The sequence below is a fragment of the Bombina bombina genome, chromosome 1 (genome assembly GCF_027579735.1).
Source record: "Bombina bombina isolate aBomBom1 chromosome 1, aBomBom1.pri, whole genome shotgun sequence".
NCBI classification, from domain to species: Eukaryota; Metazoa; Chordata; class Amphibia; order Anura; family Bombinatoridae; genus Bombina; species Bombina bombina.
The window spans coordinates 1,119,938,114-1,119,953,561 of NC_069499.1; the positions used below are offsets into that span (position 1 = coordinate 1,119,938,114).

A 15,448-nucleotide genomic window follows, 5' to 3' on the forward strand; every position below is an offset into this window, starting at 1 on the left:
GACAAGGCATCACACTAATAGGATGCAGCACCCGCAACCGTGGCAATACTCTCTGCAGGTTGACACTGTAATCCTTGATGGGTGTACATCTTTTTTAAGTAAGCTTCTAGCTTCTTATCCATTGGATCCGTAAAAGAGTAACTATCCTCTATAGGAATAGTAGTTCTCTTGGCAAGAGTAGAAATAGCTCCTTCAACTTACCTGATGAAGGGAAAGCTGACAAAGCTGCAGTTATTGCAGAAGAAATCTTTGCGGCAAAATCTCCAGGTAAATAAACACCCCCAGGTGGATGAAAGGGCACAGTATGAGAAACCATTAAAGCTTGGGATGTTTGAGGAGAAAGCTAGAGGCATGTCACGCACAGCATTATCCTGAGAGACACTAGGCTCAGAAGGGAGAAATGTCTTTAAATGTTTTTGCTAAGCAGAAGGAACAAAACTGCATTGGTAAGACAATTTGAGCCTCTAAATATAGTAGGCATTTATCCACAGACATAGACTGTTCTAATTCTGGGTCCATGATAACAGAATAAACTCCAAGCAAATCAGAAAAAATATAAAAAGTTATTAAAAATAAAACGTTTTTAACTTTGCGCTGTTATAACAGAGTAAAAAATAAAATAAGACTACCTGACCTCCTACCGGACAGATTGAATCCCCACTAGTAGTTGGGAGCAATACTCTCCAGTAGCAGAAGAATCAACCTCTTTAAAGACCATCTGTAAAGCCGACACAGACCCGCTACGCAGATTGCTTCATAAGCTTTGTTCCGATAAACCGGAAGTACGAAGCGTCACGTGAGCGTTTTTGAAATAACTGCGCAATTCAAAAAAATGAGCTAACAAGAAGAAAACGGCTATGAATGAACGGCTGAAGAAAGCCGATATCTCAAAAAACTCTGAACCAGTTATCCGTAAACCGTTAGGAGATGTCTACCTCATCCGTAACTGCTGTCTTTTAAAAGTCAAATGTTGATAGCCCCAATGAGAATTGCCTGCATTAAATAAAGGAAATCCCTTAGCCCAGTCTCTCTTCTCATACTATGTCCCACATAAACAACTGCTGTTTTTGCCTTCCCCGATGTCATTATTTAGGAACACATAAAATATCCAAACACATCTGTCCACAATATGAATCCTTAAGTAGAAAGGATTACTATGTCCCCAAAGGATCCACATGAGGATTAACCTCTTAAGTGCACTGTCCTCCAGTACCTAGAAGGCAAAGGCACTTACCTTAGATCCTGCAGGACAGATGCTGCTTCTTAGGTGTGGCAGGTACTTTACTCCCTGTCATGGACCTGTAGGAAAATAAATAACAACTCTGGCTTTTTTCAAAGGGGAAGCAGAGTGTTAAAATAAAAGCAAGGACTACCTCGCAGCCTTTAAAACTGCTTAAAAGCCACCACTACTCTTACTGAAGAGATTGACGTGGACACAGCTAAAACCCCAATCCTTGCTTGCAGGGAAAAGTATCCATAAAAGGATTGAAATCTTCAGACACCAACTTTGCACAACCTCCATTGACAGAGGCAAAGAGAATGACTGGGGATTATAGGTAAGGGAAGTTACACTTAACAGCTTTGCTGGGGTGCTCTTTGCCTCCTCCTGCTGGCCAGGAGTTGAATATCCCACTAGTAATAGGAATGATGTTGTGGACTCTCCATGTCATAGGAAAGAAATTGTTTTATTATGCATAACTAAACATTTTATATACAAATCTCAATAGGTATACTGTTTCTTTAACTACAAGTAAGTGAGCAAAAAGGCCAGGAACAATAATAAAAAATAGAAACTTTATGTCCTTTTAGCTAACTGTCTCTGTGTAGGTCCACATTGTTCACACCTAATTGAAAATGTAGGGAGATGGGCTATGGGCGGAGCTGAAAGGTAATATTTAAAGAGATAGGAAACCCACATTTTTTCTTTCATAATTCAGATAGAGAATACAATTGTAAACAACTTTCCAATGTATTTCTATTATCTAATTTGCTTCATTCTTTTAGTATCCTTTGTTTAAGAAACAGCAATGCACAAGAGTTAGCCAATAACATGAGGCATATATGTACAGCCACCAATCAGCAGCTCCAGAGCCTACCTTGGTAAGCTTTCCAACAAAGGATAAAAAGAGAATGAAACAAACTGCATAATAAAAGTAAATTGGAAAGTTGATTAAAATGTCACACTATCTGAATTATGAAATAAAAACTTTGGGTTTCATGTCCCTTTAAAGAGAAGGAATATTAAATTGTAATAACACCTGCAGAAGTGTCAGGGGAAGTGAGAATTAAAGGGACAGTCTACACTAAAATTGTTATTGTTTAAAAAGATAGATAATGCCTTTACTACCCATTCCCCAGCTTTGCACAACCAACATTGTTAGATTAATATACTTTATAACATTTAAACGTCTAGATTTCTGCCTGTTTCAAAGGCTCTATTGACAGCCTCTTTTCACAAGCTTTTGTATTTGCTTTTCACAACAGGAAAGTGCTAGTTCATGTGAGCCATATAGATAACATTGTGCTCACGCCAGATAAGTTATTTAAGATTTAGCACAACACAGTACTAACTGCAAGTCAATAGATAATAAATACAAAGTCATGTGATCAGGGGGCAGAAGATGCTTAAAGGGACATGCCACCCACATTTTTTTTTATGATTTAGAAAGAGAATGCAATTTTAAACATCATTCTAATTTACTTATATTATCTAATTTGTTTTATTCTCTTGATATTCTTTGATGAAAAGCATATCTAGATATGCTCACCAACTGCTGATTGGTTGCTGCACATAGAAGCCTTGTGTGATTGGCTCACCATGTGCATTGCATTTTCTTCAACTAAGGATATTTAAAAAATGAAGCAAAATAAATAATGAAAGTAAATTGTAATGTTGTTTAAATTTCTATTCTCTATCTGAATCATGAAAGAAAGATTTTGGGTTTAGTGGCCCTTTAAATACAAGGTAACCAAGAGACAAAAAGTATATTAATATAACTGTGTTGGTTATGCAAAACTGGGGAATAGTTAACAAAATGATTATATAGCTTTTAAAACAATAAAAATTATATTGTAGGCTGTCCCTTTAACAATTACATTTAAATAATTCCTGCTGAGCTTTCTATCATGAAATTATTTTTTTCGATTTCATCTGAATTAGTATTAATCAGTATATTATATGTCTCTTAACGAGACATAGAGCTCGCAAATGGTTCACAGTAATTTACTGCCCTTTTAAACTAAGATCAACCTGTACTTTCTTCTTAAAAACTCAAAAGCTTAATCCCTTTACAAAGATGCTTTCTCCAACCCTGCCATATGGACAATTCTAAAAAAATAAGTTAATTCATTAGATGTGCATACAAATTAATGTAACAAATGGGTAAAACTACATGATGGCTCAGTCATGCCATGTAGAATTGATAAAATATACCTACTAATAAAGATTTAACAGGAGCTGTTTTGAGAATCTATTACTACTAGCCGTTTGTAGGTTCTGGAGATCCTATGCTTGCGTACAAAACAACAGAGACCTTGGTTATGTTAACCTACTCACCTGTAGAAGAGGACATTCAATGGGATAGTGCTGAAGTGCCACAAAGCATGGGCATCCAGCACCCACAGGAAAGGGGGGAAATCAAGCAACTCAAGAAGCGCCAGACTCTGCAGTAGAACCACTACCAGCACGCACTTCCACAGATAAGGCTGACGAGAGTGACGCCGCACACACCATACCAACCACCATACTAGGTTCATCATTCCTGTGGAGCAAAAACACATCATAAGGCATAGAGAAACATTTACTGGTACAGCAGGATCAGAAATATCTTCATAGCACTCACCAAAGATGGCATTTGCTGCCATGTTGTAGCTGTAGTCAAAGCGCCCGAGGGTCAGGTAGGAAATATGGCAGGCAAACAGGACTATCAGCAGAGCACCAAAAGCATTGGCAAAAGAAGGGTAGCGCAGACCTAGGGTCCTATAGGGGACACATATAGGCTAAACATCTGATGCATAGTTACAGCCATTAAATGGGATAGGAACGTCCAAATTAAACTTGCATGATTCAAATGCATTTAATTGTGAGGCACTTTTAAATTCACTTCAACACAAGGTTAAAGGGACACTGAACCCATTTTTTTTCTTTTGTGATTCAGATAGAGCATGCAAATATAAGCAACTTTCTAATTTACTCCTATTATCAATTTTTTTTAGTTCTCTTGCTATCTTTATTTGAAAAAGAATGCATCTAAGCTTTTTTTTGGTTTAGAACTCTGGAAGGCACATTTTTTATTGGTGGATGAATGTATCCACCAATCAGCAAGAACAACCCAAGTTGTTCACCAAAAATGGGCCGGCATCTAAACTTACATTCTTGCATTTCAAACAAAGATATCAAGAGAATGAACCAAACTTGATAATAGGAGTAAATTAGAAAGTTGCTTAAAATTGCATGCTCTATCTGAACCATGAAAGAAAAAATTTGGGTTCAGTGTCCCTTTAAACACAGCAACAGTGCATGAATAAATTGCTCTAACATATTAGAACATTTTATTTTTGCACTTCTCTGTCCCTTTAAGAGCAAACATTCATTTAAATGTGTATAAAAGCAGTATACAATAGTTGCAAGTCACAAATGGAAAGCTTGGCCCTTTTGGTTACTTATGGGTATGTGTATACCTATTTTTCCAAGGCTAATATGGAGTGCAACTTGTTTTATCTATTCTATTAATGTTGGAATGTTAAGTTGTTTCCAGTATTTGGGGATAAAGAGTCAGGGAGCACTGTGGAAGAAGAAGAGGAAAGGTATTCACTTCTGCTCACTTCTCCAATAAATCTAATATTTCTTTGAGAAGCAGTAACAAAATGATCTAACTAACTAGAGCATTGTTATAACGTGAACATTCTTAGTAACCGAGTTTTAAAGGGACAGTCCTGTCAAAATTAAACTCATGATTCTGAAAGAGAATGTCATTTTAAACAACTTTCTAGCTTGCTTCCATGAACTAATTTGTGTTGTTTTTTTAGGTAGGCCCAGGAGCATCAATGCACTACGGGGAGCTAGCTGTTGAATAGTGAATACACACATATCACAATGAGGCTGGGTGCCTGGTGCAAAATGTGTTTAGTATTGGTTCCTATTGTCTTTGCAGATATATAGAAAATAAGGCTGCTAGGGAGATTTGTCTGAATTCTGTGACCTTAAACCCAAAATTTTTCATTCATGTTTCAGATAGAACATAACATGTTTTCAATTTACTTCTATTACAGATATAAATTCCCAAATCTAAACATTCTGAAATCCAAACTTTTAAATTAATATTAGAAAAAACTTACCTGGAATATAAACCTTTTCTGGTCCCAAGCAGTTTGGATAAAGGGTTTTCTACCTGTATCTGATTTGCTTTGTTCTCTGGGTATCCTTTGTTATAAAGAATACCTAGGTAGGCTCAAGAAGCAGCAATGCACTACTGGGAGCTAGTTGCTGATTGGTGGCTGCACATATGCCTTTTTTCTTTAGTTCACCCAATATGTTGAGCTAGCTCCCAGTAATGCATTGCTGCCCCTTCAAACAAAGAATACCAAAGGAATTAAGCACATTTCATAATATTAGAACATTGGAATGTTGTTTAAATAATATGCTCTGCCTGAAACATGAAAGAAAAATAAATTGGTTTCATGTCCCTTTAATATATATCTGTAAAAGTGTGTATCATTCCATGTATTATATGGATTTAGATATCTTGCACTAAGTTATTTTAGAATTATTTCCTTTAGGACAAAATAATCTAGGTAGGTGTTTTCTTTGATTGCAGTTACATGACTCCTAATCTAACAAATACATGGGTTAGGTACTAAAGATGAGCACTTTACCTTAAAGGGACACTCAGGTCAAATTACATTTTCATGATTCAGATACAGCATGTAATTTTAAACAACTTTCCAATTAACTTCCATTAAAAAAAATGTGCACAGTGTTTTATATTTACACTTTTTGAGTCACCAGCTCCCACTGAGCATGTGCAAGAATTCACAGGCTATACGTATATGCATTTGTGATTGGCTGATTGCTATCACATGGTACAGGGGGAGTGGAAATATACATAACTGAAATTTGTTAGTAAAAAATATATACTACTCATTTGAAATTCAGAGTAAATTCTATTATATTGTCTTGTTATCTTGCTTTTGTTGATTATGCAAATCTAATGTGTTTACTGGTCCTTTAAAAAAACAAAAAAAAACACTGATGTTGGAGCTTTAAATTCCCTGCAGTCTATATAAATAAGACTATTTTATATATGAACCTCAAGGACAAAAACAAACTGGGCATTGCCAGGGAACACATATGACCAACAAATGCTAACAAAACACAGCAAAACATAAGAAAAACATTACTAAGCACTGGCAAATAAACACACTGGATTAAAATCTCCTAAGTGAGTGTTGTCCGTGAATAATAAAAAGAAAAGCAATACAGAGGACTTGGTACTAATTTTCTGATTATTCTACATATAATTTATATACAAAGTAAAGGCCTGGGTACCAGAGAAATGCGTAGGCCGCTTGTCAGTTATCTATGTTTTACATAAAATGTGCCAAGTTCTGTTATAGGCTATTATTGGAGATACCCTAAATATATGAACCCAGTTTACAGCACAGCCAGGAACGTCATCCATGAAAATGTAACAGCTTTGCGAGATCCAATTAAACTATTTAAAGGGACAGTCTACACCAGAATTTTTATTGTTTTAAAAGATAGATAATCCCTTTATTACCCATTCCCCAGTTTTGCATAACCAACACAGTCATATTAATATACTTTTAACCTCTGTGATTATCTTGTATCTAAGCCTCTGCAAACTGCCCGTTTATTTCAGTTCTTTTGACAGACTTGCAGTTTAGCCAATCAGTGCCTGCTCCCAGATAACTTCACGTGCACGAGCACAGTGTTATCTATATGAAAAACATGAACTAACACCCTCTAGTGGTGAAAAACTGTTAAAATGCATTCTGAAAAGAGGTGGCCTTCAAGGTCTAAAAAATTAGCATATGAACCTCCTAGGTTAAGCTTTCAACTAAGAATACCAAGAGAACAAAGCAAAATTGGTGATAAAAGTAAATTGGAAAATTGTTTAAAATTACATGCCCTATCTGAATCTTAAAAGTTTATTTTGGCCTAGACTGTCCCTTTAAAGGGTCATTATAAAAGGAAAGTTATATGCTCTAATTTGTTACAGCATGTAATTTTATCAATAGTGACTTTGCCAATCAACTACCTCTGACAGCTGGGTCTGCATTTAAACCCATTGCACAAAACCACGCACACTGCTAGATTCACCTTACATTCCATCAGCTTAGACAAAGGTGTTTTTTTTTGGGGGGGGGGGGTTACACAAACATTTTTAACTGCTGTTCTTTGATCTACATGACAGAAAAAAGTAATATGTCCATTTAACTGGAGATTGTAAAAGTTTTGAATACCTACACTCTGTGTGTGTGTGTGTGTGTGTGTGTGTGTGTGTGTATGTGTATATATATATATATATATATATATATATATATATATATTTTTTTTTTTTTTATTTTTTTTTTTGACAGAGTGAGGGAGAGTTAACTTTCTTCAACATTATGCTTGAACAGATTATGCCCACTTATACATTTTTTAGTTTCTTTCACATCATTTTAAAAGTTACTGTCCTGATAGTACATTTACATTAAATAGGTTAACATAAAAGACAAATAATTGCAGGATTTCATATGGGTTCTGTACCTGACTTCAGCTACTGTCATAACCCAATTCATTAAATCCAAAAACTTCCAGGAATAATCCAAGGAAAACACATAAAAGTGATGATAAAGTTCCCCTCTTTATATAAACAGATCCAGAATGTTAGTGATATTTTAGATGGAGTTTAATTTATCGGTTATAATGAAGATGCATTATAATTTACTTTTTAAACTAGCAATGAAATTCAAATACCCAGCGCTCCAGCCACACACTTCAAAGGTAATTATTTTTGGTGACCTAATAGTTTGAACTGTTCTCCAATCAGAGCTGAATCCGTACGGCACTCACACAGTAGTGCTGATTGGAGAACAGTACAAACCGTAGCTCACCAAAAATAAATACTTTTGAAGTGAGCGTCCAGAGCACGGGGTATTTGAAGTTTAGTTCTACATTAAAAAGTAAGTTATAGCGCATCTTCATTACATCTGATGAATTAAACTATCTAAAATATCACTAACATTCCTAAACTGGCCTGTGCATTGCTATTACAACATATGTTCACATTTTCAAAGTGAACATTTTATAAGTGAGGCATTAACATTAGAATTATACAAGAATTGAACAAGGATTGGGCAAGGGGCAAGACACAAGGAAAGTACTTCTGTAATATTATGTTTCATATACCTTTTTTGTTTTCTTATGCAATTGCTGCTGTAATTCTGTGTCTTATGTATTTAACTGGTTCCAAATTTTTGTAAAAATGCTCAATATATTCATATTCCTTTTTGCTACCTCTTGTCTCTATAACAAACTACATTATTCAATTACTCCTTCTCCCTCTCCACCTGCACTGTTCATTAGCCCATCTCTCTTAAACTCGCCTTACTTTTGTACTCATGAACATTAGCTATTCCTAAACACTCTCTCTCCCCCCTGCAGCTCGTCGAAAAAGCAGTCTCACTACTGCAAATCTGTATCTCATCTCACGTCACTCTCCCTCTTGCTTTTACTTACTGCTGGTGACATCTCCCCTAATCCTGGTCCACAACCACTGCCAAGCCATGCACATCCATGTGCACCATCCCATAGACTCAGAAAACAAAACTCTGCAAACCTTACTCACATTAATCTTGCATCAAAAGTCAGTTTCACTTGCGCACACTGGAACTCTCGCTCTGCTTGCAACAAGCTCACTTCTATACATGACCTCTTTATCTCCAGCTCCCTCAACCTTCTGGTTCTAACAGAAACCTGGCTCTCTCCTCTAGACACAGAATCCACCGCTGCCCTGTCACATGGGGGTCTCCACTTCAGCCACACTCCTAGGTCCGGTAATAGACAAGGAGGTGGTGTAGGTATTTTACTTTCCTCTCGTTGCACCTTTCAACAAATACATCCCATCTCTTCCCTCATTCGAAAACCCACATGATTCGCTTATTCTCCCCTCTCTATACATGTTGCAGTCATATACCAACCCACTGGCTCCTCAACTAAATTTCTAGATCACTTGGCTGCATGGCTACCTTATTTCCTTTCCTGAGACACCCCTGCCCTCATTCTTGGCGACTTCATTTGACAATCCCATTGCCTCATCTGCAAAACAACTTCTGCAACTCACTTCCTCTTTCGGTCTGTCACAATGGACTGATTCTCCCACTCACAAAGACGGTCACTCTCTTGACCTGATCTTTAGCTATCGATGCACTCTCTCAAACTTCACAAACCCCCCCTTTCCTCTTTCTGACCACTATCACCTTACTTGCAACATATCATCCCTTCCTACAACTCTCCCTCCTGCTACTCCTCACACAAAACTTCACAGAAGCATTAAGTCTTTAGATCAGCAACAGCTTGCTAATTCCCTCAAACCGCTCCTCTCATCCTTCTCCTCCTTTTCTTGCCCTGAACAATCTGCCACTATAATTCCACCCTTATATCCGTCCTTGACAATCTCACCCCTCTTACCATTGCCCAGAAATCACACACTCATCCTCAGCCCTAGCATACTCCTCTGACACGGTACCTACGATATTCAGCCGATATTCTTCATTACAAATTCATCTTGTACTCCTACTATTCTGCCCTTAATCTCCATTTGCAACACTACTTCTCTACTCTCATCTCTAATCTTTCTTCAAACCCAAAACGTCTGTTCTCCACTTTCAATACTCTCCTCCACCCTCCCCACCTCCTAATACAACTTCTCTGTCAGCTCAAGACTTTGCCAGCCACTTCAATAACATAATTGACTCCATCAGAAATAAAATCAGCGCTCGACATAATTCCATTCTCCCCTCCCCTTCAAATGCTCTCACTCAACCACAACCCACATAACCTGAAACTTAGCTCATTCTCCCATGTTACTGAGGAAGAAGTTTCGGCACTTATACTGCGCTCTCACCTCACTACCTGTCCCCTTGACCCTATCCCCTCACAGCTACTCCCCTCCCTCTCTGCTACCCTTACCCCTATACTAACACACACTTTCAACCTCTACCTCAGCACCGGTATATTTCCCTCATCGCTGAAACACGCTCTGGTCACACCTATCCTCAAAAAGCCTTCCCTTGATCCTACCTCCCCATCCAACTACCGCCCTATTTCTCTCCTCCCTCAAAGCTTCTCGAAAAACTAGTATATGCACGCCTATACCATTTTCCTTACATTTCCTTCTTGACCCACTGCAATCTGGATTTCATCCCCATCACTCCACAAAGACAGCTATTGTTAAGGTTACCAATGTCCTACTTACAGCAAAATCAAAAGGCCACTTTTCTCTGCTTATCCTCCTTGATCTGTCCGCAGCCTTTGACACTGTTGACCACCCACTTTTTCTCCAAACCCTCCAATCCTTCGGCATCTGTGACACAGCCCTTTCGTGGCTCTCTTCCTACCTGTCAAACCATACCTTTAGTGTAGCCTTCTCTGGGGCCTCCTCTGCCCAATCACCACTTTCTGTCGGAGTACCGCAAGGCTCTGTCCTCGGTCCCCTTCTCTTCTCAATCTACACGTCATCACTAGGTTCCCTAATAAACTTTCCAATATCATTTGTATGCTGACGACACCCAAATCTACTTCTCTGCACCAGACCTATCTCCTTCCTTGCTAACCCGTGTCACTAACTGTCTCTCACATCTCTTCCTGGATGTCCTCTCACTACCTCAAGCTAAATCTCTCCAAAACTGAGCTCCTCATTTTCCCCCCTTTCAAAAATCTCCACCCCCAATCTCTCTATAACTGTCGACAACGCCATCATTACCCCTACCCCGCATGCCCGATGTCTCGGGGTCACATTTGACTCAGATCTTTCAATCACTCCTCACATTCAGTCCTTGGCTAAAGCCTGCCACTTCCACCTTAAAAATATCTCTAAAATTAGACACAACTAAGATTTGAATCCACTCTCTCATTCTTTCCCGCCTCGATTACTGCAACTCTGTCCTCTCTGGTCTCCCCACCTGCCGCCTAGCTCCTTTACAATCCATAATGAATGCCTCTGCCAGACTCATCTTCCTTACATGTCGCTCTTCATCTGCTGCTCCTCTCTGCCAATCCCTTCACTGGCTTCCTCTTGCCTCTAGGATCAAACACAAAATTCTCACTCTGACATACAAAGCCCTTAACTGCATTGCTCCCCCCTATATCTCAGACCTTGTCTCCAGATACTCTCCCTCCCGTCCCCTTCTCTCTGCTCATGACCTCCTACTCTCCTCCCTCTCTGGTTACCTCATCGCACTCCCGTTTACAGGACTTCTCCAGACTGGCTCCCATCTTGTGGAACTCTGTCTCGCTCCACAAGACTCTCCCCTAGTTTTGAAAGCTTCAAGTGTTCCCTAAAGACTCTACTGTTCAGGGATGCATACAACCTATGCTAACCTTACTTTATACCAGTTCCACTCCTCCATTGCTATCCCCTGAACCCCCTTAGCACGTAAGCCTAAGAGTCCAGCTGTTTGTAGATCACCTTCTTAAGAGCCGACTACAACAGTGCAACTCTTGGCAGGGCCCTCTACCCATTTGATTCCTATAATTGTTTTGTTGTACTCCCCCTTTGTTTATAGCGCTGCGGAATCTGTTGGCGCTCTACAAATAGCCGATAATAATAATCTGTTTATTTAAAGGGGTGTTACCATCACCTTAAGTATCAAACACACATTTGGGATTTCATCAATTTTAGATGTTACAAAGAAATTTAATTAATTGAGTATGCTCAGAGTCCTCTTTAAACATTTCAAAATAATTAGTGTTCTCCCCAGGTTTTAAGTTGGTGTACCAGGCAGATGATTCTACTGGCCACCTGGCTAAACTTTAAGCCAATATTAAGCTACAATTGGCCAATATTAAAAATGTTAAATTTTTATTGCACAAATTATCATGAAATACATTTATCTTAAATTATGCAATTAAATTTGTGCTTTGGATAGAAGAAAATGGTATATTAGAAAATATTACACTGCCTCCACCTGGCAACTACATAATGCCATCCGGCTGGCAAACTTTTCTGTGCAGAACACTGAATTATGTCCTAACCAAATAACACCCAGTGAACACAAGTGCTAATAAACTTACCACCAACATGGAAGAAATGGCAATATGCTGAAGTGTTTGCAGTTGAAAGTGGGATGGGAAAGGGAAAAGTAAGAAAATGAGTGGACTCAGAGGGGAACTGGAAAGTATGACAAGAAACAGATGACGTTCTCCTTACACTTGACTCACCTCATGCAGCACAGGTAAACTGAGTGTAATATCACTGCTGTGGCACAGAAATAATCCATTTTCTGCAGAAACAACAAATTTACATTATAAAAGAGCAGTACATATGTTGAAGAGGTCTACAATATGCAACATGTGGGCACCACCATTATCATACAAATTATTTGAGTGGATCCTCACCTCAGTTAATGCTGTATCTCTGGTGTGAAAAACCATGGACCAAAGCCAGGCATTTATGGAGACCTACAAAGATAGGCAACATAAAATATAATTGTTCCCAATAAACCAGTTTTTGTTTGTTTTCTTACAGTTGAGAGAAAAGTTGTACCTACCAGAGAGAAGGCCAGACAGGTGTTATACATGGGGCATGATGGAGGAACTGATGAGCGGTAACGTCGTAGCATCAGGAGATTGGCCAGGCCATTAAGGAAGGAGGCCAAGGCAGATGCAGGCTCCTGAAAGAACAGGAACCTGGAAAAGGGCCACTAAAGAGGGATAAAAAGTGAAGTAGAACTAAAATAAGTAAAAGAGAGGAATACAAAAGAAATACATAAAAAAATAAATGAAAATAATAAAAAAAATTTAATACAAATATGGGAGAGAAGTACGGTAATAGTTTTTTTTCCCCTTTTTCTTCTTAAATCATACATTTTCCTACTATGTACATCACTGGTCCATTCAGCATACATCCAATTATGGGTTATTCAAATTTACTCAGTATTAATAATTATAGCATAAAGACATATTTACATTTATGCCTTTTTTATTTACTGCAATACTCCATCTTGCAGATCAGTGAGGTTAAACAGTTTATCTAGCTTTCATACATGTTTTCTGCATGTAAATGTCAGGTAATCACAATCCAGTATTAAGCAAAATAATAATAATAATTTGGTGGTAATCTGCATAGTTTACCATCACAAATTTAGAATACAGGAAGATTTGTCCTTAAATAAGGAACCCCATACATTGGAAAAAAAATTATACACAAATTAACTCAATAACGTCTTTAAATATATTTCAACAATAACACTCACCGATGGGCAGACTCACCTTGCCATGGAACTGAGGGACAGCATATCCTTCCGTCAAATATAAGGACACTGTGTGCCACATGCACTGGTAGCGACAATCATCAAGGCACACCCAGCCTGAGAGAGGGGGCAACTCAGAGGAGGCATCACACAAATCATAAATAAATGCTCATAAAATAAGTATCTAGCTCACCTACTGTATGTTACAATATCACAAATGTTAGCTCCTCCCACCTTACCTGTCAATAATCCCCAACAGACAATAAAGCAAAAGTGGCAAAAGCTGTACCTTTATTGCAAACAACAACACCACACATTTTCACAGCAAAAAGTAGCTACACCACCTTATTCAAAAAACAATCACATTGTCTCCCCACGTCTCCTTGCTTAACTGCTAACTACTTTTTAAAGGGACATATAGTACATATAAAAATTGAACTTTTCCCGATTCAAATATAAAAACAATTGCAAACAACTCTCCAATGACTTGGTAATTATCAAATCTACTTCATTTATTTAATATCCTTTGCTGGAGAGTATGCCTATGTGTAGGCTCTGGAGTGTGCACATGTCTTGAAAACTATAGTGAATGCCCTATCACTTGCAGGCTCATTAATATTTATGAAGCAGCGGCTTAAAACCTCCTAAAGTGGTCGTTTAAAATCACCCCAGACTAATCTGACTGGGGAGATTGCTAAACTGTCCCTGCTCTCACACAATTAGTTACACAAGATCAGAGGGGAGGTGATGCATGGATGAGCATTAACTCATGCAATGATAAATATGTGCAATGAGTGCTGCCTGTAAGCGGTGTTCCCAAGTGAACAGGTTCTTAAAACAATAATTGTAAATTCTTCTCTCATATAGTGATAGTGTTCAAGACATGCCCACTCATAAACCTACCTAGGTATGCTCTTCCATAAATCATTGCAAGTTTGATAATAAAAGTAAATTGGGTTATTATTATTTTTAAACTGAATGCTCTATCTGAAAAATTGAACTTTTAATTTTGACTTTCATTATGTCACTTTAAAAAACGCCCAGTTACTTGATTTTAGTACCAGTATCAAAGTAGACATTAACTGGGTCACATGCTATGACTTATCACTACACACATTTTATATTGCGTAAAGCGTTACTAAATGTTTGGAGTTTTTCTCCTACTTCTAAACCTGTTACCGCCATGTTTGCACAAACAGCTGTCACTAACTGGTCCCCTTGCTCATAATACAGCTGTCACTATCTGCATCTGTTCTCCTTGCAGATATCACTAAAATCAGCTGTCACTTACCGTCCTTTGTCCTTCCAGCTGTTGCTTACTGTCCTCTCTATCATTACATCTACCAGCCTGCAAATCTGTCCTTAGTCCTCTCACCTGTAAGCCGCATGTAAATGGGCTGCTCCGCCCAAAAATCCTGTAGCTTGGTCCCCGTACAATTAGTCTCCTCACATCTAGTAACACAATCTCTGTACACTGGTTCCCGATCCCCGCGGGAGGCGACAGCTACTCCGGCTAGGAGCAGCAAGAGAAGCTGAGCCATCACCGGGGATACCGGTACTTCCGGCTCCGAAGAAACACTACTTCCGCATGACGTGCACTTACCGGAACATTAGAGACCAGCAGAAAGGTTCCGGGCTATCTAACTGCTAGAGGGCAGCAGAACATCTTCCTATAGCTGTTGTTTAAACATACCGTGTCAAAGTAATTACAAAATATAGTAGTTAGTAGGTACTAAGAAGTCTTTAAAGCCACAGTTTTAGAGGATGAAGAGCAATGGGTCAAAGTATCTCAGTTGTATACTCCAGATGAATTCATAAAGCAACATAGAACTACGACTATAGAAACCAGACATTAGCAATTAAAATTTCCAGAGACTAAATACCAAAACTTTCTAATAATATATGAATGTGCTAAATCTATATAGTCTACGCAAAGAACATCGGCAGAGTAAAGAGAGAGAGCATTCGG

General features: G+C 38.4%; 1 protein-coding gene across 2 annotated transcripts in view; it reads right to left on the reverse strand.

Annotated features, from left to right (window-relative positions):
• Nucleotides 1-15,116, reverse strand: part of PGAP3 (post-GPI attachment to proteins phospholipase 3) — a 33,671-nt gene extending 18,555 nt beyond the window's left edge. The window contains exons 1-8 of one of the 2 annotated variants that reach the window (XM_053698054.1): nt 14,855-15,116; nt 13,499-13,596; nt 12,778-12,930; nt 12,626-12,688; nt 12,449-12,510; nt 12,302-12,328; nt 3,843-3,979; nt 3,557-3,761 (exon numbers count right to left, since the gene is read on the reverse strand). In XM_053698054.1, coding sequence (XP_053554029.1) covers nt 3,557-3,761; nt 3,843-3,979; nt 12,302-12,328; nt 12,449-12,510; nt 12,626-12,688; nt 12,778-12,930; nt 13,499-13,596; nt 14,855-15,020 — 911 coding nt within the window. In that variant the 5' untranslated portion in view covers nt 15,021-15,116. The remainder of the gene's footprint in view (nt 1-3,556; nt 3,762-3,842; nt 3,980-12,301; nt 12,329-12,448; nt 12,511-12,625; nt 12,689-12,777; nt 12,931-13,498; nt 13,597-14,854) is intronic. The other variant, XM_053698063.1, reaches the window with a different exon arrangement.
• Nucleotides 15,117-15,448: the final 332 nt, after the last annotated feature.